This window comes from Salarias fasciatus, chromosome 22, assembly GCF_902148845.1.
Source record: "Salarias fasciatus chromosome 22, fSalaFa1.1, whole genome shotgun sequence".
Classification (NCBI taxonomy): domain Eukaryota; kingdom Metazoa; phylum Chordata; class Actinopteri; order Blenniiformes; family Blenniidae; genus Salarias; species Salarias fasciatus.
The window spans coordinates 21340184-21364603 of NC_043765.1; the positions used below are offsets into that span (position 1 = coordinate 21340184).

The window sequence follows — 24420 nt, forward strand, 5'->3', positions numbered from 1 at the left end:
GAGGGAGGGAGGACCGGGGAGGAGGAGGAGGAGGAGGTGAGGAGAGAGAGAGGAGAGAGAGCAGAAGAGGAGTGCAAATGTCGGTTGTACGCGGGTCCTGCGGTCCCTGGTCACTGAGGAGGGAAAGGGAGCGCGAGAGAGAAAAAAGAGAAAAGGCGCGTGTGTACGTGTGTGTGTGTGTGTGTTTCGTTGTTTCTCTATTTCGGGCGGCTGTGTGTGTGGAGGGTGTGTTCGCTGGTATGTCACAGCGGCGCTGCCTGCTCCTCTCAGCGGCCACACGGAGGGTCAACATGACGCTACAGGACCGCAGATTCCCGGGAAGACAGCGGCGGCGTTACCGCCTATAAATAAACCATTGTGCTCCTCATGGATGCTGCTGCTCGACTCTGGCGGACGAAAAATCCCCCCTACATTTCCATAATGACATGTTTTCTTTGGGTTTCAACCCTTTTGGTTATCTGTGAACAGTACCGGGGGCACCAACAGCTTAGACAAGGACTACAAGAAAAAAAAGAAAAGAAAATATATATATATATTTTTTTTTAATAAAAAGGTAAAAATGATGTTTAACAACATTTTTTCTTTCATCCGTCTTTACTGTCAGCTTTGGATTTCATCAGGATGCATCCCAGACTGGCCACTATTCTGTCACAGACCAAACTCAGAAACACACATCCTTTGAGGTGTTTTGATTTTAGTAACAAAGTAATATATATATATATATATATATATATATATGGACAGAATATACACACATAATACACAAAACCCCACAAAGAAAGTCTTCAAAGCTTGAGATCTCCTGTTTTACACATTTTTTTTTTTACCAAGTTAATTTGAAGTATTGAAAGAATTTTTGGCCATCCATCCATCTATTGATCAATCTTCTAGACAGCTTTTTCTTTTTCAGAGTTGTGGATGCAGGAACCAATCGCACTTAACAATGAGCCAAGGTTGCACGTGGTCCATCACAATACAGAGAGAGTCCCTCACACACATCAACACAATTACTATTGCAACAAACCATCATCAGAAGGGTAAAAACTAACCTTTCTCACAGCAGTGAGCTTGTATTCCCTGTTCGTTGGCAAACAATCCAATGCTTGGTGAGTTCTGCTTATAGAAAGAGTGGATATCGAAGGGAGAAAAAGCAACATCACCATGAACACTTGGATGCCTCAAGCCAGTTATCCCTGTGGCAACTTTTTGGACACCTTCTGCCTCAAACCCAAATGTCTTTTGATTGTTTATGGTAGCTTTGTGATGGACTGGTGACCTGTTGAGGGGTTTCGTTATGATTCAGTCTCCTTTAAACAGTGGGAATCAAACCTGTCTTTACAGGAGCAGGCCACAATCCGCTTTGCTCCAAAACTTAATAAAGCAAGTACAGTATTGATGATTATGGACATTAAAATTAGAATATTTTACCAAATGTTTTGACTAGTGAGTGAAAAGTCTGAAGTTTCTACATCATTTTGACAAGTCAGAGTGGTGAGGGTATCTTTTTAGTGTTTGTAAACGGTTACTTACAACATTACAGTGATAATAGTCAATGCAAGCTAAAAAGCCTCATGTTAAACATATGACATAATGTCCCAAACTGTAAAATGCTGACATGTAACTATTTCCAGATATTTTGTAGTATACGTTTTATGTTAATGTTATAATTATACAAATACACTTTTCTTCATTGGAGTCAGGTTAGGTATGTCCGTATTAAACGTCTGAAACTGGTGGTGTTGTCATTAAAGAATGAAAACTTGAACAAGTGAAAGAACAAACAAAAAAAATATTCTGACAGCTTTCTTAACTGAACAATTGTTCATTTGTTGCATTGTAGAAATAAATTTTCCCAAATGTATTTATTTTTCTTAAACAGTCTATTTATAGGGCACTCTTGATGGAGACAGACAAGTCACACTGTGACATATTAAAAGCATCAACGTATTGATAATGTTGAGTTAGCTGTTTTTTCTATCACTATTGTTTGAAACTGGGAAGTTAATTGAATACCAACATTTTTTCTACACATTTTAGATATGTGTCATATTTTAGAATATTTGCTTGAATAATGTGACACACTGGACCTCTGGAGGGCCCTAAAACCATTGATCAATTAAAACCATGACAGATAATTGATCTTGCTAATGGTCAGTTGCAGTTTTTACTCTGAGGACTAATGTTAACTTTTGTGCTGTTTACAAATGTGTATTTTATATTCTGTTTGCAGTTATATATGTATCTGACAAAACATGTGTTTGTCTTTCTTGAACAATGTTTGCATTTGTAGTTGGAAAAGTTGCACAAAATTTCAGAAACACAATAGTTTCAGTTCAATAAGTACTGAAATCAGTGAAACCAAGCCGTCATAGTAATCCATGTCAAGCTGTTTGTTTCTGTCTCTAAATATGACATAATTGAAAAAATAATAGAAGTCCCAATAGATGAGCATCACAGGATCAGACTTTAATAGCAGCTTCAAGTTGGTAAAAAGTAAACAAAACCTGCTTTAAGGCACTGTCCTACGAAGACAATAATGGAAAAGTTTCACTCCATAACTCTGCCAGTTCCCATCATTTTGACAGCCAGCGGCAGCTGAGTGGTGATTAGTTCATAGCATCAAAGTCAGTCATTCAGAAAACCACCTAGCGGGGCAGCGTAGCGAGAAGGACACAGCAGCTCTGCATCTTGTCAGCAAAGTGCTCCACAATCCCTCTGTGTGAGGTGTAGCATAAAAACGACGCATATGTTGGAGTAGAAAACATAAAAGTCCTCGGTAGAGATGCATGAATCAAGTGAGTGCTGCGGCTGCAAACCATGACATGATGCATGTCATGGTTTTTGTTTGTTTTTTTTTTGTATTATATTAAAAGCAGTCGGTGCAGATGAAAATGTCTGAGGTGGGAGGCTTGTGTCTTTCAAACAGTAGAGGAGGTAGAGTTGTTGCCCTGTCTCTCAGATCGCTTGCTCTTCTTGCTGGTCTGTTCGGATAGAGCGGGCGTCTGGGCGTTGCGTTGCCGGCGGCAGACTGTTGTCCACGCCGTCGAGGCTTTTGCGGCACACGGGGCAGGTGTCATGCTGAATGAGAGGAGGAGACTTGGTTATCTTTCAATAACAAAAAGGTGTGGATGTCGTCCATGTACAAAGGTTTTCACTCCACCATTTCCTCCCACAGTCCAGCACATATCCTTGATGTAAAAGGTGATCTCTAATTGTCCATAGGTGTGACTGTGAGTGTGTGCGACCGTGTCTCTGTGCTCGACTGTCAGTCGGTCCAGGGTGTAACCATAAATTTGATTAGGCACGACAGAATATGGATGGAAGAAACCTTTAAACTCTCCACAGGCTTACCAGCTCCAGCCAGGGCACTATGCATCCACTGTGGAAGTAATGAAGACAGGGGAGTTTCCTGACAGATTCTCCTATCGAATATTCCTCCCTGCAAACTGGACACTCCAGTCTGCAGTCTGATGGAAAACAAAGGAAATTCAAGTCAAAATTCAAGTCAAAAAGATTTTGAAAATAAAATTCATAAAATGTTTCACTGATCCATCATATGTTTCGCCTCACACAGCCATGTTTACATTAATTAATAAGAGCTCAGTAAATTGTACACCTAAAACTGTTTTAGGTTGGCCAGGCTAAGTGGTACGTTTCACGGATCCATTGCTTTGCCTGTTAGCCCCTCTGTGAACTGCGTGAACGACTACTTGAGTCTGTATCCAAGCCAGAGGAACATTACTCTGTGATTTACTAATGCAGCTCCCAGCTACAGCCTTGACTAAGTGGTCTCTTCTTTACAGTAAGGAGAAAACGGGACGGGGAGGGCAGGAAAGGATGTGAACGTATAGGATTGAGGATAAGAAGAGGAAAGGAACGGAGAATGTGGAAATCCTTGAAATAAGGAAGTGAGAAATGGCACGAGGAGGTTAAGAAACAGACAGTGGGGCAGAGGCAAACAATGACCAAGCAGGATAGTGATGGACAGTAGATGAGTGGGTGAATCAAGAGGTTGAGTGAGAAGAGAAAACACGAGAGGAGGAAAGGAAAGACAGGATCATGAATATGATATATATATATAAGGGAGGTAGAAGGGAGGGCAGAAATGATAATGGAAGGAAGAGATGATAGGGGGAGGATGGAAATAGAAAAGATGACATGAAGAAAATATGGAGAACATGAAAGAGAGAGAGAGAGAGAGAGAGAGAGAGAGAGAGAGAACTGAGGAGGTGAGAGGAAACAAAATTCAAAGAGATATGGAGGATATGAGAAGAGAAAGATCCAATAAACACTGTATCGACATCTTTTTGTTAAAAAAATAGACCCAAACAAATAATGACTGAATAAATTAAACACTTTTAGCTGAATACTTGGCGTGATCTGCTCTGGAGGGATCCATATAGTGAGCCACCTGGAGCTCCCACCTGTCTGTTCTTGAGAAATGCAAACGGTTGGCAGGGATGAGATCATCTCCTTTTCTGCTGGGGGTGGACCTGTGCTCTCCAGCTGTCCTAATAACTACGCAAAAAAAGACGGGAATGAGGTTGCATGAATGTGCAGGTTGACAGACGGAGCGGCAGCAGTCAAATACAGGCGATATCATTTCATGTAATTACAGCAGATCTGGAGATAAACACATAACGTAGGCAGACATCAAGACGAGGACAGACTGAAAAGATACCGGTCGTCTGTCTCTCATCAAATATTATAGCGAGAGACTGAAGAGGATGGAAAATTATGCTAAAAACCAACAAATCTTCATTAATATAGCTTGAGCCTTTTTCTGGTGGGGGGGGGGGGGGCGGGTATCATTTGCTCTTATATTATTTGAAACTATATATCATTATCATTGTTATTGTAATAATATATTCATTGGAATGAATAGAAAAACCTAATAATTAGGAAAGATGATGATTCTATAGTACTTGGACTTTGCATATTAAAAACAAAGATCAATTCCATTTAAAGGAGGGGTTTTAATCCTAGAACAGGAAGTTTGCCATTAAAACATGAATTATGGAAACTAATTATTCTCAAATTTGTGTACTTCTGCAGTTTCAATATGGAAAACTTTTACTGAGTTGAAGTAAAATGTCAGAAAAATAAATTCTCAAATAAGGTAGAAATAAATGGAAGGATCATGCAAATGACAGTAATGACTGACCTCTGTGATAACGGCGTCAAGCCCTCCCTGACCCCAGGCGTAGTCTCCTGGGTTTGAGTACAGCTGTAGCATGCTTGATCTAAGAGACAAACCAAAACAAAACAGAGGGGAAACATATAGAGGGGAGGAGAAAGGCTGCCTCACAGTGTTTCAACTCAAAAGCAGGTGGTGGCAAATCAAAAATGAAAAAAGTGCTTACAGTGTAGCTGGTGCACCACCGGGGTTTCCACTGTTGGCAAACAGGCCCGTCAAAAACTGCTGTACAATCCTTGGAGGAACAAAAAAATAAAAAGCAAAGGAGTCCTCTTTAGAGTGTTTCACGGTGAAGCTGCTGCTTTTAGTCAGAACAATTTAGAGCGTACAGTAAAAAAAAAAGAACTTTTATATGAAATCAGGAATCACGATAAAGAGAAAAAGACTGCATCACTGATGTTTCTGTGTACCATGTCCACACACCCTTCCACTGCAGGCCTCTGCTCAGGCCTGGACGACCTTTCTTGCTCGGCGTTGGAAGGCGACTCTGCTTGTCCGGCCTCCGGGGCGCTTGGCGTCGCCGGAGAGGGCCGACTCCGGTCTGCGGATGCCTGCTCGCCGTCGTCTGGGTCGGACTCGGAGGACGGCGGATGCGACAGCAGAGCAGAGCGCTCCATAAACAGCAGCTGCCATAACTTGGAGAGAGACCAGAGAAGCCAAGTGTCAAACAAAGCTTTGCAGAGAGAGGAGTGTCCTCATTAAAATGACATCTGTAAGGACTTACGTCTGAGAATGAGGGTGAATTTTCACTTTCAGCAGAAGCCGAGCTGTCCTGCAACAGACTGAACAGCAAATAAAAAACTGTCAGTGACAGCACTGTGCAAGTTCCTGAAAGTTACCAGTTCCTAAAAACAGATGTGGGTTTATTTACTTGTTAATTACAAATAAAAGGTTATGCTGTAGGGTGACTTCTAGGTTGTCTTTATAATGTGCTGTTTCTCGCAGATTACTGCCAAATGTAGTAGAATTTCAGCGTCCAACAGAGTGGAACCTGGCCCGCATGATGACTTTGCAATAAAAGTCAAAGACATAAACGGCATCCATAATGCCATTCCTCTTTTACATTATAAGCAATGTAAACAGCACAAAACTGAGATTTACCTGGAGTCAGCTGCCACCTCTTCAATGAAGCCAGAGTCACATCGTGGACAGACAAGATCCTGAAAGAGAGAAAAAAAACTGTGAACCATAAAATTTTCTCATCTGGAAACTCATTGCCATAAGATTTATCGATTTTCTTCAATTCATGTCACCAGTTCAAGTTTGGACACAACAGGTATCAGAATTCATGCTCAAAATCTTATTTTTATTTCCTTGAAAACAAAATATGTAGACCCATGTTTGTGAATTTGAGGATTTTTTTATGAGCATCCCAGCACAGGCTCAGTCGAACAAGGTACACTGCAGTATGATGGTTTATTAATATTGAGGAATCATGATAATAATGTAAGTATCTCAGCAGCAAGCTGTTGCCACAAAACACAGCATGCTATTGTACTGCTGCAGTGTTGCCTTATAGTGTTATGTTTGTTTTTTAATCAGTGTGTGATTCTGGAAAAAAATCTGTAAAAACTGAAAATCAACGTCAAATCAATATCAATAAGATATTAGGCATTTTTTGTAGCAGTCAGTTGCACCATAATGCAGGGATTAGGCTTAATTTATGTTTGTAAAACAATCTAAAAATGCATGTTTCTCAAATGAAAAGCATGTAACAGTCGCTGCTGCAGATTTGTAAACTAGTACAACTATTAGGCAGATATTTCAAAATATTCATACTCGCAATAAAAATCCAGATCGAAAGGTTTAAAAAATAATTGCGGGTGTTATCAGTCACGAGTTATCATTTTAAATGATTACATGGCAGGGGCTGTACTAACATATGAGTGAAATTACGTTTTAAAACAATACTCCTGAAACCACAAGTAATGAGAAGTAATTAATTACAGCAATACGTCTTTTTTCAATATTTGACTTCCACCTAAGCTGTGTAAGAATAAAAAACATTGTATGCAGAAAAAATGTGGAAAAACTGTATTGTGAGACATAAATTGTAGTTTCGAATACAGTTTGAAGTATTTTCACACTACACATTTTCTAAAAACCTTCAGATCGATGATTTATAAACTGCTCGGCGTGTCAAGCGGTGTGGAGGAAGGAGCTCCCTCCATAATTCATGAACACGGTTTTTTCTCCCGGCAAAGTGAATAATTGATGCAAACATTCAAATCGTGAACAGATATGCGCAGACAAGTGGGATCCGATCGGCGGGGCGGCCAAATGGTGCGTGACGAATTCCTTAAAAGTCCGGGCTAATGCGCGCTTTTGCTCTATCATAACAACATCAGTGTGCGTAATTGCGCCGTGAAAGGAGTCAGCTGCGCAGCAAATGCGCTCCGGTGCCCGCCCCTCCGATCCACCCAGACACACACACACACACACGCGCGCGCGCACAGTGACAACAAGTGGCTGTATCTGCTCTCTCGATCTGACCCGAGAAGCCAAGAACAAGCGAACCAAAGAGGTTCTACGGCACATGTCCGAGACGGTGGTGGGAGAGACCTTATGGACACCCAGCCCACTCCCACCCCGCCCCCCTGTCGCGTCTCTCACACGCGGTTGACAGTAGACAACTGGACACAAAGTCGCCAACAGTGGCGCTTCTAAATATGGCAACATGAATGGGCCAGATTTCTCTCTCTCTCTCTCTCTCTCTCTCTCTCTCTTTCTCTCTCGCTCCCTGTTCTGACAGTTTGGAGCGAGCGAGCCAAAATTTTTACGCACGGACAATCACCGATTTACTGCAACGCACGTGCAATACACGTGTTGTCTCAGAGCAGATATTTAGAAAAAAAATAAATAAATCTGAACGCTGGTTGATAACAGGCAGAATCAAAGCGCCACTGACGATTTTGTTCACTCCCTCTTTTGGATTGTGGAGAATATAAAAGAAAGAAAGAAAAAAAAACTTGGGCAACATGCGAGGAAAAAAAAAAGTTTAAACATCTCCTAAAGTGACTCACCGGGAGTTTGGGCTCTGTCTCGCATTTACAGCAGTGGCAGAAAAACCGGTGTTGTGGGGTATCCGCAGCCTCCGCCATGTTCTCCCCTGACGTCGCTGTCACAGCCCGTAAAAGTCCCAGATGGGTTTGTCAGCCCAGGGGGGGCTTGTCCACGGTCAGGATCCGCAAACCAAAAACCCCTCACTCTCTCGGCGTCCATGTTTTATTTACAATCTGAGAAGGGGAGAGGTGGTCTCTCCTGTTTGGCCACCACTGATCCGGCTGCAGAGAAACACAGAGCTTACAATAATAAGCAACAAGTGGACGGTATGATATTAAATTTGCTCGGTGGCATCAGGGGGGAATAGGAAAACATGAAGGATTTAATTTTCAAAAAGCTAATTGCAGATCAAAATACTCAAATGTAAAGATAAAGAAAGAATGAAAACTCTTTGTTTCCATAATATGACGGGCTTAGCGAAAGAAAAAAAAGTGAAAATTATTTATTTAGAAACTAAATCAGATTTAGAGTGGATGATAACATTGAAATAATTTTTTTCACACATAAAAATATGTGAATTAGGGAAGAAATATATCAAAACAACATCTTTATTTACTTAAAGTGACTTTTAAATTTAGTAGTTGTAGTCATCTGAAGGTGGATGTTGGTCAAACTTTGCATTATTGTTACATTTTGTAAGTCTGCTAAACCATGAGGAGCCTGTAAATATCGGTAATCATTAACATTGACCTCAGCTGTGAGAGTATACTCAGGGCAGCCCAAGTTTTTATTTGAGTGATAAAAAAAATCTAATAATGCTAATATTAATACATTAATAAAGAACCTAAAGGATTTTCAGTCCTGGCATGATAGATGAATGTCTTAATGAGTTTTAATGCATTTTTGTGTGAATTACATGTTTTTGAAAACCATGTCTTTTTAAACAGTTTGAGGGGGAACGCCCATTTTTGTAAATATCTAGCTGTGTTAACATGGCCTCAGTATTTTAAGCAAAGGGTGGACATTAATCAAAAGCCAGATTAAAGTTAAGGCTCTTGAGTCAGTTTTTATGAATGCTGATAGTCTTTGCGACCCTTTGCTCTTCCAGGAGAGTTTCTTATTAACACTGGGCAAACTTTTGGAAGGCTACCAAACAACAGGGCCATGCCTCCAAGTGAAATTTTCTTGGTTTTTGTTCAGGGTTTACTTTTTTGTTGCCGCCTTCTCACCTTCACCGCTGTTCTTCTGGAATCTCTGATGAACCTGCTCATAAAATAATAACTAATGTGCAATACAAGGTTGTCATAGCTACTTTTTCGAGTCTCTCTCACTGAGGAAAACACAATTCTTCTCTCAGCCTTGTTCTCTCTTATTTTTCAACAGATAGAATATAAATACTTTAATATTCCAGATGCAAATTTCCTAAAATCTTTAGGATTGGACAGTTTAGCAGCAAGACCCTTCTTGTTGATTAGGATTTTTTAATTATTAATGGTTTCCTGCAGTTTCTGATCTTTTCCATATGAATTTTTATTGTTGTTGGAGCAGTTCATTCAGAATGTTTTGTGGCTTCCTGAAACAGTTTAAGCTGACCAATGTCGCTGATCTTACCATGACTTCTATGACCTCAATATGACCTCAATACAACCTCACCATGACCTCAATATGACCTCAATACAACCTCACCATGACCTCAATATGACTTCAATATGGCTTCACCATGACCTGTATATGATCTCATTATGACTTCACAATGACCTCGCCGTGACCTCAATATGACTTCATCATGACCTCAGTATGACCTCAGTATGACTTCACCATGGCCTCCTACTGGTCTGCTTTTGGCAGGTCATCTCACACCATAGTCTTGCTGAGCCTCTCTGAGTTTAAACTTAAGGTTCAACACTTCTGACCTCTTTTCCCTTGTGGATTCATTTCTAGTTTTTATTCCATGGTGACACTCTTCAGCAGAGTTGTTGTTGCATACTTTGAGCAAAGACCTGCTCCATCGCTGTTCCTTAGAAAAAAAAAAGCACTAGACATCCATATGTAAATAGACATTTATCCATAAATGGTCTGTTTGATGTAAAGAAAAAAAAGGCTAAATAACATTCTTAGACTTTTCTTTGGAGCAAATGAACAGGAAGAGTTCTTTTAATCAAGATGCAGCGGATAGAAGAAGAAAAGACAGAGCAAATTGACTCATCAAACACAGCTGGAAGAGACAACAAATGTATTATTTCTGCTGGGTCCTTCAGGCTGGATTTCTCTGAGGGTTGTGGCTCAGAAACATCATCTGCTCTCATCTGCTTCTGGCTCTTTTGTAGTGTTGAACAGCTCTTTGTCTCATTGGAAGAACTCAGGTTTTCTGAAAAGCCAAATTTAGTTTATTTCCTCAGACACTACTGATAAATAATCTCACCTCACAACAAACACTTGTAAATGTCGGTGGACTTAAATATTTGAAATCATTTTCATGAGGTCATGATCTCAGTGCAGCAAATGATTATTTTGCTAAAATATTAAGCTGTTTCTTTGAAAGGTGAACTATGAATCAAATAAATACCTGTTGACAGACTCTGGGAGGTCCAAACCACCGTGTTTTCGTTTTTTTGTGTCCATACTGGAACTGACTGTGGCCGTCCACGCTGGGGTTGTTGAAGTCATTGGTGGTGCTGTCGATAGCGGTGTTGTCGCTGGTGATGGAGCATTGTAGAACACCATCTTTCTCCAAGTTCCAGTTGTTACAGGCCTTCATTTTCTCAGTTGACAATTTCAGACTGGAAAATACCAAAACATAAAACTTAATTCTATCATGTCTGATGAAACTCCAAACATCTGAGCGCACACTCACTACTTGCGGTGGTGATCAGGATCAAGGTGGCTCAGAGTGAAAAACGGATGCTCCTTCATTTGCAAAGGTGCGATCCTCTGAGCAGGGTTGAATTTGAGCATTTTGGTCACCAAGTCCACAAAAGCTACTCGGTCACACTCCAAAGCTGCTCCATTGTCTCCTGATCCATCAGGAGACACCTTCAAGGTACAAAATAAATAAATGAGCATAAGCTTCTCATATCATCAGAATAACTGATCTTTTCAGAGAGATATCACTCACCACCAGAAGCTCATTCAAGCTTCCTTTGTGACATGGGAAACTCTCCGTCTGATACGTTCCACCTTGAGACTGAAAAGCAGAAAGATTTCTTTTACTCCGGAGACAGAGGTTAAATAAGAAAAAGACAGCACAATTTGGACTGATCAAACCCAGTTAAAAGAGACAAGAAATGTTACCCTGAGTGTCCAGATTCTGGACCCATCCGCGCTGATTTTTTCATCAAAATACGTGTCGGTATAGCACCCGACGCTCAGCATGTCATCAGGAGGCATCCCAGTGATTTTTAAGATTTGTCGTATCTGTGGGTTCAACACAACATTGGATTATACCACTGAAATGACCCACAGAAGAACATTGCTCTGCATATGATGTACAAGCACTGATTTGAATATTAGTTTTAGTCTTAAGTCTTAAGAAATACTCTCCATGTCATGTTCGCCTGTGCTTTTGAAGAGAGGCCTGCCCATCAGCAGTTCTGCTGCAATGCAGCCTAATGCCCATGTGTCCATGCGGTGGTCTAAAGGGTCCCCCAGCAGCATTTCTGGAGACCTGGAGAGGGTTGCACACAAACAAGATTAGGATTATCAGCTTTTAAATGTTGACACAGGCATCCCAGATACTGGCTTCCTGACAGGTTTCGGTGACGTACATGTACCAGTCAGAGCCACGGATTTCACTCGTCCAGTCTTCTGGGTTGTCCATTGCAAGGCCAAAGTCAATCACCTTGATTTTCGGTGACTGACTTAAGTGGTCCGTCAACATGATATTGGCAGGCTTCAGGTCCGTGTGGACAATACCGGCGCGCTCCATCAGAAAAATAGCATCGACCAGCTGAAACAAAGGACAGAACGTCAGATCCAATCGTTTCAACTAAGTAAAGAGTCATTATAAAATAAATATTACAGCCGAGTGATTATGAAAGGCAACACATGCAACCAGGAGATACAAACTTCCACTGAAGTGGAGACATAAGGATCTAACCTGGAACAGAATTGGACGAATCTCTGGGAGTCTGAGGGACTTTTTCTTCATGTAGTCACAGAGGCTGACATCGAGTTTCTCAAATTCAAGGCAGTAATGCCCGTTGAAGATGAACGTATCTTTAAATGCCACAATGTTGAAGTTGTCTGAGCCATTGTTTTTCAAGGTTTGAAGGATCTTCACCTGGAATCAAATGAGATTGTATCAAATCGGATATTGTACAATGTTTTGACACTTTGTGCAGCACGTGAAACATTTTGAGCTTTACCTCCTCTTTTGCAAACCCAATGAAGTTCGTCTCCCGAATGATCTTCAGTGCCACCGTCTCTTCTGTGAGCCTCTTTTTGCACTGGAGGACGGCTGCAAATGTCCCGATGCCCAGTACAGCCTCCACCTCATAGTCTGAGGTGGGGCCGGGGATGTTCTGTCCGATCAGATGCTCAAAATCCATGGCGCCACTGGAGGTCCTTCTGTTCACATGCATGAGCGTTCAGTTAACTTATTCACATCAATTACAGACCTGATCACTGTCTTTCAGTTATTACCGCATTTGCAGTTTTTCTTCGAAGTTTAACACAAAACAAAATACAAACTTACCAGGTTACTCTGAAACAGTGCAAAACCGTAATGGAATCCCTGTGTTACGTACAAATCGATGAGAAAGCGCTGCCAGATCTGCTGCTGTGAACATGCTGACGATTGAGAAGACATGGAAGATTAATTAACCGATGACTTTTGAATAAAAACTTTTTTCTCTTATGACGCCATGGCAATCACCAGACCAGTTTCATGACATTACGGTATAATAAACATTGGTCTGTCACAATAATCTTTGCTGAGTAGCTGCAGGGGGGCCATAGTTCTTCAATGCATTCAGTCTGTTGGAAAATGTAGAAAAATCAAACCCAAAAACCAAAGAATTCCCAAGAAAAATTAATATTTGAATCACGATACTATTGAATGCCTACACTCTTCACAGTAACTATGGGCATCTGACTTTTTAAATGGATCTTTATCAAGTGTTCCTGTCGTGTATACTGATTAAATAGATCCATATTATGCCAAGTCAAGCGTTACTGAGGTTTTTTAAGTATGCCAACAGAGTAGTTTGGGCAATACCATAAACTGCAATTTTTGGCTTAATATTTCATTTTCTATATTCTTCCCCTCTGAAAAAAATCTGGATGTGCGCTCTCTTCCTCTTTCCAATCATCGGACACCAACAGCAATGCCAGAATCAGCAGAGTCAGCTCGACATCATATTGAGGGCAGAAAATTCACTTTGTTCAAAGAAATCAGAGTTATGTTTGTCAGTTCTTCTCCCAAAACTGTGTCAAAGTATTATGTATCTCAATTTCTTGATTTCATTCTGTGTTGACGTTTGATCTTTCACGGCACATTTGCACTCCTGCTTCTATTTTACTGAGTCCCAAAGCAAAAGCCATTAATCAGGACCACTTTTTTTTACAGAGTGAAATGTCTGCTGTTCTACCTTATTACTTTTCCTGAGCGAGTTCAGTGGACCTGGTGGGGGGGGGGGGGGGGGGGGGGGCAAAATCAAAATTTGCACAGGGCCCCTCAGAGCCTTGTCCTGGCACTGACGCCAGAAGTGGGTGACATTTTGAAACATGTTTCCCATCCTTCTATTGTTTCAACACAGCAACTCACACAAACATTCCACGCATGGTTCGCAATGTTGCAGCTCAGAATGAATTTTCCTGAAACTTTTGCAGATGTGTGACTGTTTTTAGGAAGTAGAGTGAAAGTGCTGAAACATCAATACTGATAAGCATTAAACATACAGTAACGTCTCTCCAAAGCAAGGACGATGTTGTAGGGTGTACTGGACTTTGCCTTCATCGAGTCATCTAGGATCCATTCCAGATACCTGAGGCCCCAATCGGGAATAAATTGTATATAAAATAGAATACATGCATGAAAACATGTAGGAAATTAGAGCTACACTTAAATATAATAAAAATGTTGAATCCGGGCACAGAATCAGTTCAAATGGAGATGGTTATCTGCAGAAAACACTCTTAAAAGACAAAATGCTGCAGTGTTAAATACCTCCAAAGTCAACTTGTCCATAAACAATAAATGGAACTTTTGAGAGTCAGTTAATAAATTCAATCTTCACATCTTTTTTTAGGCATTTATTTTCTCTTGAAATGAAAAAAAAAACAACTCAGTTATCAGTTACCTCAAAGGAAGTAATATTCAGCTTCCAGATTCTTTGAAAATAATCTTTCTCTCTGTGCAACATTGTTTATCAACTTGATAGAAGAATAACCATAATACCAGTAAGCTGTGAAAGCATGACAACTTTTATTAAAAGCAAGTCAGTGATGTGTAATACTCAGAATAACCACAAGCAGCACCAACGGAACAGTGACAGGTACAGGAACCAAAACAACACTTCACAGGATGACAGGTTTTGGCGATACAGTAAATAGGCATTCTCATTTGAAAAGATGACAAGAAAAAACAAAACAAAAGAAACTTGTTAGTTTACACTCAAGCAACAACAAAAAAAAAAGGAGTGCTGGCTAAATTTTAAACATACTTGGCTACAGATCTGATGTAATGATGGCAATTTCAGTGTTCAGCTCCACTTTTATGATTTTTTTTTTTTTTTTTTATTAACATGACTCCACATCATTAATCAATACTCACATCTTTTCCAACATGAGAGCCGTCCAGGATTCTCTCCACTTGGCACACAGCTTGTCTTTTCACACACACAAAAAAAAACGAAAGCATTTTCCCTGCGTTCACAGACACTTCAGACCGCGTCGCATTTCCTCCAGCTTCAGCATCTCGTTTGGATTTCTGAATCAACGCTTCTGATTCGCTGACTCGGTTTGGCAACATAGCGAACTTGTCCTGTACACCTTTAGAAATCGGACCACTTCCCCTCAGTCTCATGCACATGCCTGCAAGTTAACTTGGCTGGGGGGTGGAGGGGGGGAGGGGGTTAATTATGGAGACTTGGCTCCTCGCTCATCAATTTTGGATCGCTGGCGGGGAAATAAATAGCAAACTGATCCCCTTATCAAGCTGAAAGGGACTCTTCCTCCTCCTCCTCATCTTCCCCCTCCCAGCATTATTCGTCCCTCTCTACCGAGGGGCGGTGAAGGCCCCCTGGGCGGCACTGGAGGCGGCGTTGGCGGCGGCCTGGCGTACGGCCTGATTGGACATGACTCCAGTGGCGAACTCGGCCTGAGCCTTCTGGAAGCTGGCATCGGTCTGCCGGTACAGCCCGTGGATCTGGAGCGGGGAGGAAAACGCAGCGCAGCGACATTTGATACAGTTCATCGTCACATCATGCACATTGTGAGGGTGAAAACGATACACACAACTTGATATGCTGGCTTTTCCACCAGCTGTTATCTACCGACAGCAGCTGGACTCCAAACAGCACAAATATTTTTTTTTTACAGCGTTGTTTTGGATTTTGCCTCTTCATCTCTCATAGGCTTCACATTCACTCCAGTTTCGCCTCTCCTGCGCACTCCGGATGGATGAAACTCAGGAACACACTCGTCCACCCTCACCTTTATAATTGCTGCCCTCTCATTCACACACACTCGTGTTTTGGGTTGTGCTGCTAACATTTGTTTAATCCATCACCACTGAAATACAGCAAAAACTACACTTATGTGTGAAACCGAAAGTAGGATACTAACCTGAAAACAAGCACAGTTGGTGATTCTATATAAGCCATAAACATAGTTTATACCCAGAGGATGTTCTATTTTTTTTTTTTAAAGGCACGACACAAAGTGTCTTCCTAATTAGCCCGTACAGACTTAACAGGAGGCGCATTTTGTCAAGAATACGACGGCAGTCCACACATAAACACTTGTGTTCACCTTCTTCAGCATGACGACTCCCATGGCCGTTTGGGCGGTGAAGAGGATGGCGTTTATCAACATGATCGCACCAACGGGGACACTCGTCTTCAGGGCAGCCAGGCTCACAATCCAGCCACTGAGGGGGAGACATGAAAAGAAAGAAAAAAAAAACACAAGTAGAGAGGGAAGAGGAGTCTATTAAGAGGTGTTTTTTTAAAGCTGCATATAGTAAAAGATGCATTTTTCACCACAAACACTGTAGGAGATTTGATGGAACGGTTCAAATTTAAAGTCTTCAACTACAGGAATCTCCTTCAGTTTTAATTTATTCACATTTAAAAAGGACAAAATCCAAGTCAACTATATTTTCACCAGGTGTTTATTATATGTTCATTATCGTTGTTCTGCCTGCACTGTACTTTAACAACATCAGGTGTAGAAAATAGTAGTACAAAAAACAAAAAAAAAGAACCACAGCTTCGACCTTGACCTTGGCAATCCGTGCTGATTCCACTAACAGATGCTCACCAGCACTCCACAGCTGATGTAACTTTGTTTTACTGTCATACCTGAACCCCCACCCGGGGATGCCGATGGTCATGATGACATAAACAACCACTTGGGCAAAGAAAATGAAGAAGAAGGCGAAGAAGTTGAAGGAGCTGTCACTCCTGGAGGAGGAAGCACACCAACACAGAGCAGGACTCGGTTTAATGTCATGATCGCAATACTGAGAGTAAAACACTGAGTGAAGAGCGAAATAGTAAATATTCCCACCTGAAGGCTTTGTATACCGGTCGATACCAGCAGACAAAGGAGCAGGGGGTGAAGAGGAGAGCCCACAGGATCGCCAGGCCCAGGCCAACGCCACCAGTGGAGTCCACACAGAACATGGCCAGTGAGGAGATCAGGTTGAAGAGGAGCGTGCAAGTGCCGACTGGATATCAGATAAAAGAAGACATAGCCAGAAAATAAATTAAAAAAAAAAGAATAAGAGAACAAGTGCAGTCCAGGCTCAGTGAGCTAAGACTCCAAAACATCCTATCATGCTGGTTCTTGGCTCATGCTGATGTTAAACGCAGCGCTGTAATAACAAATCGATCCATCCTATTTTTATTGCTGTATCTCATCAATTAGTTTAACCACACACACACAAAAAAAAAGAAAAACTCTACATTTTCTAATCGGCTCTGATGCGAGAAACAGAAACTTGTGACTATCCATGTGTCCCAAAATCATTGAACATCTTTCTTTCCTTCACACTTCCTCCCACGTGTGAGCTGTGCTCAATGACAAGATATGGGGAAACATCTTGAGTTTCGCTTGCTTAAGAAAGATTAAAAAAACAACTTTTTTTTTTCCCCTCTCCTCAAGCTGAATGGATCTGTGTTTAGACGCCCCTGGTAGGCGCCCCAAAGTCTTCACTTTAGCAGTGACGTGTGAGAGTCTTTGTACAAACAGTCAGTCTTACTCGGTGGAAGTCACACAGGCATGAGTCACCTCTCACTGCCTTTCAGTGCTGACTATTAGGTCTTTACAAGTGGAGATTTTAGAGGTCAGTCTGGCTTTAATCTGATCACATAAGAGTAACACCAGAAGGATCTCTGAAAGAAATCCATTAAACGGTAGACTGACTTTGGAAAAATAGCACAAAAAAGAAAAAAAGCAAGCAAACCAGGAACTCACACATCCAGAAGTAGTACATGATGGTGACGGTTCGCTGGAAACGCTGGCTGATTTCCACACTGATGTCCTGGTAGAAGCAGGGCCCCACTGGGCAGAAAGACGGCAGCGGGGGCCAGTTATTCTGCCGGGCTGGAAAAGAAAGAGAGAGAGAGAGACGATCAATCAAGGTTATTTCTCCTGATCCCGGTTAAATGCTCCTCAGAACGGCGTTTGCCTTACAGGCTCCGGGTCCCAGGCTGTGCGACTCCAGCTCCCGCTCTCTCCTCTCCAGCTCCTGGGCCTTCTTCTCCAGCTCCTCCTGCTTCCTCTGGAGCTCGGCGGTGGTGGCGCTCACTACGGTCTGACACGGCGAGAGAGAAGCGCGAGGTGAAGCGTCACAGCCGCACAGCCGGCTCTCAAAGACTTCGGCTTGCAAATGATGGAGAGGATTATGTAAAAGAGCCCGCAATGCGAGAGACTTCATACCTGAGAGTTATAGGAGCCATAGTTCCGAGGCTCGGTGGGCGTGGTCCTGCTGGGCGGAGTCTGTGCCGGCGCGGGGGGAGCTGATGGAGAGGTGGCTTCATACGGCGGTGGAGGCTGTGACAGAGTTGTAGAAAAAAACAACAAAAACACAGAAATCCTTCAAATGTTTGAGCTTCTCTGAGCTGCTCAGAGAGAGAATCTCCGGGGATGTTGTGTGGGAGTGAACCGGCGGCCCGCGCTCTGTGCCTCATCATGACTTCTCCCCCTCGCTTCAAAACGCGCCGAGCTCGCCGGACTTCCTGTAGCTCCCGCTTCAGCAAACAAAAAAGCTCCGCAACTCAGGAAGTGCTCGCTGATCTGCGCCGTTCACTGGCAACAAGAGTCCGAGACAGTTTCCTGGCAACGTCGCCGAGATGTGCATTAAAGAAAGTGTGTAGTAACCACACTGCAGAATCCAGCCCCGACGGCTAATCTCTTTACCTGTGGCATCTGGTTTGGACTAGTTTGATGAGTCATAACTAAGTCAATGAGCGTGCAGTTTCAGATCTTCATCAAAGCAACTGTGTGTTTTTTTTTTATCTTCTGTTCTGTAAGATCGGCGCTGCTGTTGCACATGCTTGATTTGTTCAGCGATTTACACGGAGTTAATAAGCAAAGTGAAACGAAACGGTGATTCAGCCGGATCAACAGTCCAGTGAAGTGAGTCTGCAGCAGCTACAAGTTAGAAGCAGGGTGTTGCTTTATGTACAGGGAGAGTCTGGCGTGTTTCCACAGCAGTTTTATTTTAACTAGGCCCACTTTTGAGACGCGTTTTTATGTCTTAACTTTTAAAGCTAATGTCTGCAGCAAAGAGGGAACTGCAGTTGCGAAACAGAGCACAGTAGAATAACAATCCAGACCCAGGACCACTGTATTACTGCACCGTGACCATAAATTAGGCACTGATCACCGGGAATTTATGTTTCTGCATGTTACTGGCACAAGCTGCAGCTTCCTCCTGGTTAAATAAGGTAAAGAAGACGGATGACATGAAGTGAATGTAAACTGATTCACTGTGATTTACTTATTACTTTGAGAAATCCGCAAATCCTGCCAGTTTATTATTGTATTTATTTTAATCCACCTGGCTGTCTGGATGTATTTAGTACATGAGATGTCTGAACTTTTACCTGCTCTCTGTTTGTTTTGTGTCTTTGTAACTGCAAACTGTAGCACAAAAGGCAGAATATGTTTTTGCAAGAGAACAAGTTTTTGCTTGTTTGTATTCTTCCTTCTTCCTGCCAGTATTTTGAATTAGAAAGGGGGGGGGGGAAGCTGAATGTATTATATAGAGTTTGTTAGTTAATTTGTTAATTTAATATTCAAAACTATTGATTATTTATTTTTCAAAGAAAAACTAAATATTGCACTACCTCTCTGAGCTGAAGGAAGCTGCAGGGAACACGGATGTCTGGTATCTTTACTTCCTCAGATTACCAACTTGACCCGGTTTTTATGTAATGATCCATTTCGACCAATTCCACCCAACATACGAAGAGGGGAACGTCGCTCACCGCTGTTGTGTTATCGAAGGGGTTGTACAGGTCCAGTGTGGCATATCCCGTGTTGCTGCTGTGCTGGGTCACTGCAGGGTCCTGGAAAACAAAACACAGGCCGTGACTCCAGGAGCTGCAACACACACAGATCCTCGTTCAAGCCACTGGAGCCAATCCCAACTGTGCTCAAGGGCAGGATACACTCCAGACAGGTCGCCAGTCCATCACAGGGCAAACAGAGAGAGAGGACAACCACACACACGCAATTTGGATTGTAGGAGGAAACCCATGTACACATGGAGAGAACATGCAAACTCCAAGTAGGAAAAGCTCAGCCAGAATTTGGATCTATGGTCTTCTTGCAGATCCGAGTTTATGTATCCTGTAAGCTGTAAAATCTTTGACCTGAGAATTCTCTCATTCAGCTACAAAGGACTACATGCAATCTGGGTCAAGGTCTGGGTGTGTGTGTGTGTGCGTGTGTGCGTGTGTGCTGTAAGACCACCTGTTCTAATGGGAGTTAGTCTAGATTGGGAAGGCCTTGAAAACACACACCAGACACACACACACACACATACAGAGATCACATGAGCCACAACACGCTTGCTGTTATGCGTGCGTTTCACAGTAGGGGTGTTATGCGTACACACACACACATACGTACATACATACATACACACACACTGACACACTGCACTGATGGTGCAATAGCAGGTAATCACGGCGATCCACCCACCTGGAAGGGGTTGTGGTCGTCCATCGGCTCGGGGAAGCTCGTGTACTTTGACATATTAATCGAAACTCACGATAAAAAAATAAAAAAATAAAAAGCAGCCGCCACTTGTAGCAAATCTCACAAACAATAAATAGAAGGATACTATTCTTCTTCCTGATCGGTGCTGGCTGGATCCTTAAGGAGTGTTTTTTTTTAATTAGTAAAAAGAGGACAAAGATGAGTGGCAGGACGACCCGCAGCTCTCAGCTCCCCGCCCCGCCGCTGCTCATCTCCCCGCACTGGAAGCAACGCAGCAGCCGCGTCTTTATCAATCCCGCTTGCTTGAGAGTGTCCGCCGATGAGTTGTTGTTGTTTTTTGTTTTTTTTTTTTCGTCGCCGGGGAGCTGAGCAGATCAGATCCGCTATATTTTCTCCAGTGTCCCCCCTGCAGGAAAACAGGAAGAGGCCAGCTGACACTGCGGTCATGTGACTGCTGCTGCGGCAGAGGTCCACGTGGGAGAGGAGGGGCTCAAACCTCCGCTCCAGACCCCGCACGGTTATTAAAAGACAATAAATGAATAACAGAGACGTAGTCTTTTCCGAAAAAAAAATAACTCAAAATAATTTATCATTACATCTTTTCTGTTTTCTTTATTTTCTATTAAGAAAATTATTATCTGCAGATTACAGCTGAAGTCAAGGCACATTTATTCATATATCACCCAAAAAAAAAACAAAAAACAAAAAAACAAAAATGCACAGTGCTCTATAATGAAATAAAGAAAATACATTAAATCAATTCAGGAATACTATAAAATAATTTGTTAAAAAAAACAGAATAAAGTAAAAAAATTTTGAAATAAAGGTAATAAAACAAGTAAAATCTATTGTTTCATGAAAAGTTTCAGCAAATAATCGTGATTTGGAAGAAGTGAGTGTTTGAGCAGGAGTTTGTTCTACATGTGAGGAGGGTGTGAACTAAAATCTGCTTCAGCTTGTTTCTTCTGGGTGAAAAAAAAAACACTCTTCCTGAGGACAATAGGAGGCTGGACTCGCTGGAGGTTTGATGTTCGACAAGTAAATCTGAGATGTATTTAGCCCGAGACCATTCAGATCCAGAATACTCAGGAGTACAGGACTATTCTCAAAAACTACTCAGAGTATTAATTACATTGTACTTACTGGATCTTTTATTGGATTGTCAATAGCAGGCATTTCAGCCCCACATTATCTACTTAATGGAATCATTATATAGTGATTTATAGGCATGAATAAACTTGCACACATGAATTACAAGCTAAATACCTCTCCCACTGTGTAATTTGAAGAAACTGAATCATAGTTCTCCTGTGCAGAATACGAAATGCAGCTTTTTTAAAGTAGTTCTTCACAAAGCTGTTGCTGCGATTGGTTCGAAGGAGAAAATGTCACAATTCCTACACAATTTTCAATTGTTAATCAGAGATTTAGTGCTGCCAAAGATCACCTGTATACAAGCGGACTGCTTGATCTCAGTTCCTGCCACCACTCCAGCTCATGAATGAAAAGGGTAGTTACATTTTCTTCCGGTAGATGTCACTCTTGGACATTGCTCAAGTCAGCAGTCGTCCTAACCTTTGACCCATTAAACACTTGTGTGATGGACTCATATTTGTAGCCCAGCAGTGTGTGAGCACTGTGGTGATGCACTGGGCTTCCTCAGGCTCCTGTGACTCCTGTTCGTTAAATGAATAAACTGTTAAAATGCCTCTAAGTCATGTTCCTTTAGACCTCCATAAGTCAATTCCCATCTAATATTTGATGTTGGCAGAGAGAATATGGTCATTTCCTGTTGTTCACACCACATTATACTCAGTTCAGCTGATTTCCTGCAACTTCCTTGAAATAAAACAACCAGATTTTCGAGTTATTGCCTCAAAGAAGGAAAAAAGAAATGTACAAAAGAAGGATTTCACCTGTTGGTCCTGCAGTTTATACACATTTTTCTGGCCTAATGCCCTTTTACAATCCATCCTTGTCCCTTTACACTCTCCTACAAGTCACATGGGGTCACATGGGGTCACATGGAGGGGGGCAGTCATGTGCTTTAATTTCAGACACAAACGGCAAAATGTCACGCTCACATGCAGCATGAGAGGTTTACAAATACAGTATAACTTACTGTACATGTTCACCTGCAGATTCTCACACGTGTAAAAAAAACCCCAGATGTGACTTAATTAGAAATGATGATAATAAAGACAGGCTTAATGTTGCATAAAATTACATATATTTACGTTCAGTGATTGGAAAACATTAATGATGTTATCCATAGAGTCATTTTGTGATATTTTGAATGAAAAAAACTACATCAAAACACAAACTTCCTCTTGTTCCAGAGTATCTAATGAGCGAATTTTTACTTTTATCTTTTACAAAACTACAATGAATCAGAACGTTTTGCATTTTGTGTTTTTTGGACTGACAAGTCAAAGACCTTCGGGACTTTGCTGAGAACTTGGAGAACCTGTGAGGCAATTTTCTAAATATTTTGAACAGACTTGGTATCTGACAGAATTCCAAGTGAGCTCTGATGCAAGGCTTTAATACAGTCGCTGGTGTTTGGTAACTTCAGGTTTTTTCAGATATTTTTTTTGCTTTTTTGTGGAGAGGCATGTAGAGAACAGCAAATACAGTGATTGAGAAGTGGACATTGCATCTATAGCAGCCCACCAGCTGCCTTTTTTCTAACTTTTCTGCTGATCACACATTACTTCCAGTGTTTTTATCCGCCTGAACGTGCACAACGTGTTCACTCCATTTGCTTTTATGGCCCCCTGTTAGCAGCGCCTGTGTTTGTCAGCTGACGCCTGTGACTCATCATTTCCTCTAATGGGCCCTGCCATGACCGTTCCAGATGGCCCAAAATCAAACCTCCCGGACCTGGGTGCCTCCTGGTCCTAAAACCACAGCATTCCTTGGCCAATCAGACGATCCCAGGCTCCATGAGATCACCGCCTGAGGAATGAAGCGGCATCGGTGGCGTGAGGAAAGTGACCCCACTCAGGGCCGGTGCAGACTCCTCCAATGAGGCTTACAAACATTAGTCAGAGGGGTAATTTAGACACAATTAGCAGTCTTGTGTATGTGTGTGCCTGTGTTAATTTTCTTACTGAGTAAATGGCAGGGAAAACTTTCCACCCCCCTCTCTGAGTGCACTTAATGTGCTGCGGTTTTGATGTGCAATTACACAATAGCCTGGCTTTCACTGAGTCCATTGAAAATCTGGCTGTGAGACAAAAGCACATGCATGATGCATGAGGTTGTGTAACACATTCATACTGAGTTACACCTAAAAAAAATCTCTCTTTTTAGCCCTCAGAATAGTGTCTAAATGCAAATAACTAAGAAATCAAGACACGTTTTGAAGTGTATATGGACTTCTGGTTCTTATGTAATGTTAAACTTCTGCTCCACTGAATAATATTTTTTTTTCTTCAAATTTATACTGTATTACATGAACTTGATCACTATAATTAGAAGTTTATTACCTAGTATTCCATTAAGAAACACTGATCAGTCTCTTTTTTTAGGTTTCATTTTCAGATCATCTTAAAATTATGCAGGAACAAGAACTGATCATCCTCAACTGTGCTAGCACAAATATGATATTTCAAATGAACCTATGTTACTTTTAAACACTGACACATGTCAGCCTATATTGGATCTTTTTTTTTTTGTAGAAGTTTTATCACTATCGTGACACACTTACATTATGGTCAAAATAGAAAATTGAAGGATTATAAATGCAAAATGAAAGAGAACATCATATTTGCACAAAAATCTAATTCAGTGAGTGGAAAAATAAATAAATACAATATTTAAAA

The 24420-nt window shown here is 41.6% G+C and overlaps 2 protein-coding genes across 2 annotated transcripts; both read right to left on the reverse strand.

Annotated features, from left to right (window-relative positions):
• Window positions 1–2445: 2445 nt before the first annotated feature.
• rnf115b (ring finger protein 115b) lies at window positions 2446–8299 on the reverse strand. Its single transcript, XM_030120807.1, has 9 exons — window positions 8221–8299; window positions 6299–6357; window positions 5922–5979; window positions 5621–5832; window positions 5364–5432; window positions 5165–5243; window positions 4425–4518; window positions 3352–3467; window positions 2446–3078 (listed from the first exon to the last, which is right to left on the reverse strand). The coding sequence occupies exons 1-9, from the start codon at window positions 8296–8298 to the stop codon at window positions 2956–2958; spliced, it is 888 nt and encodes a 295-aa protein (XP_029976667.1). The 5' UTR covers window position 8299; the 3' UTR covers window positions 2446–2955.
• A 6306-nt stretch (window positions 8300–14605) lies between these two features.
• On the reverse strand, window positions 14606–21014 carry scamp3 (secretory carrier membrane protein 3). The gene is made up of 9 exons (XM_030121181.1): window positions 20576–21014; window positions 19858–19938; window positions 18305–18418; window positions 18059–18179; window positions 17840–17968; window positions 16931–17090; window positions 16723–16824; window positions 16172–16289; window positions 14606–15566 (listed from the first exon to the last, which is right to left on the reverse strand). The coding sequence occupies exons 1-9, from the start codon at window positions 20627–20629 to the stop codon at window positions 15417–15419; spliced, it is 1029 nt and encodes a 342-aa protein (XP_029977041.1). The 5' UTR covers window positions 20630–21014; the 3' UTR covers window positions 14606–15416.
• Window positions 21015–24420: the final 3406 nt, after the last annotated feature.

Coding starts and splice junctions, on each gene's coding strand:
- rnf115b (XM_030120807.1), bottom strand. CDS start 8,298: ATGGCGGAGGCTGCGGATACCCCACAACACCGGTTTTTCTGCCACTGC. Junction 5,244..5,363: donor GGTGGTGCACCAGCTACACT/GTAAGCACTTTT, acceptor TTTGTCTCTTAG/ATCAAGCATGCTACAGCTGT. Junction 4,519..5,164: donor TTGACGCCGTTATCACAGAG/GTCAGTCATTAC, acceptor TTTTTTGCGTAG/TTATTAGGACAGCTGGAGAG.
- scamp3 (XM_030121181.1), bottom strand. CDS start 20,629: ATGTCAAAGTACACGAGCTTCCCCGAGCCGATGGACGACCACAACCCC. Junction 18,180..18,304: donor ATGGCTCCTATAACTCTCAG/GTATGAAGTCTC, acceptor TCGCCGTGTCAG/ACCGTAGTGAGCGCCACCAC. Junction 17,969..18,058: donor CAGCCTGGGACCCGGAGCCT/GTAAGGCAAACG, acceptor TTTCTTTTCCAG/CCCGGCAGAATAACTGGCCC.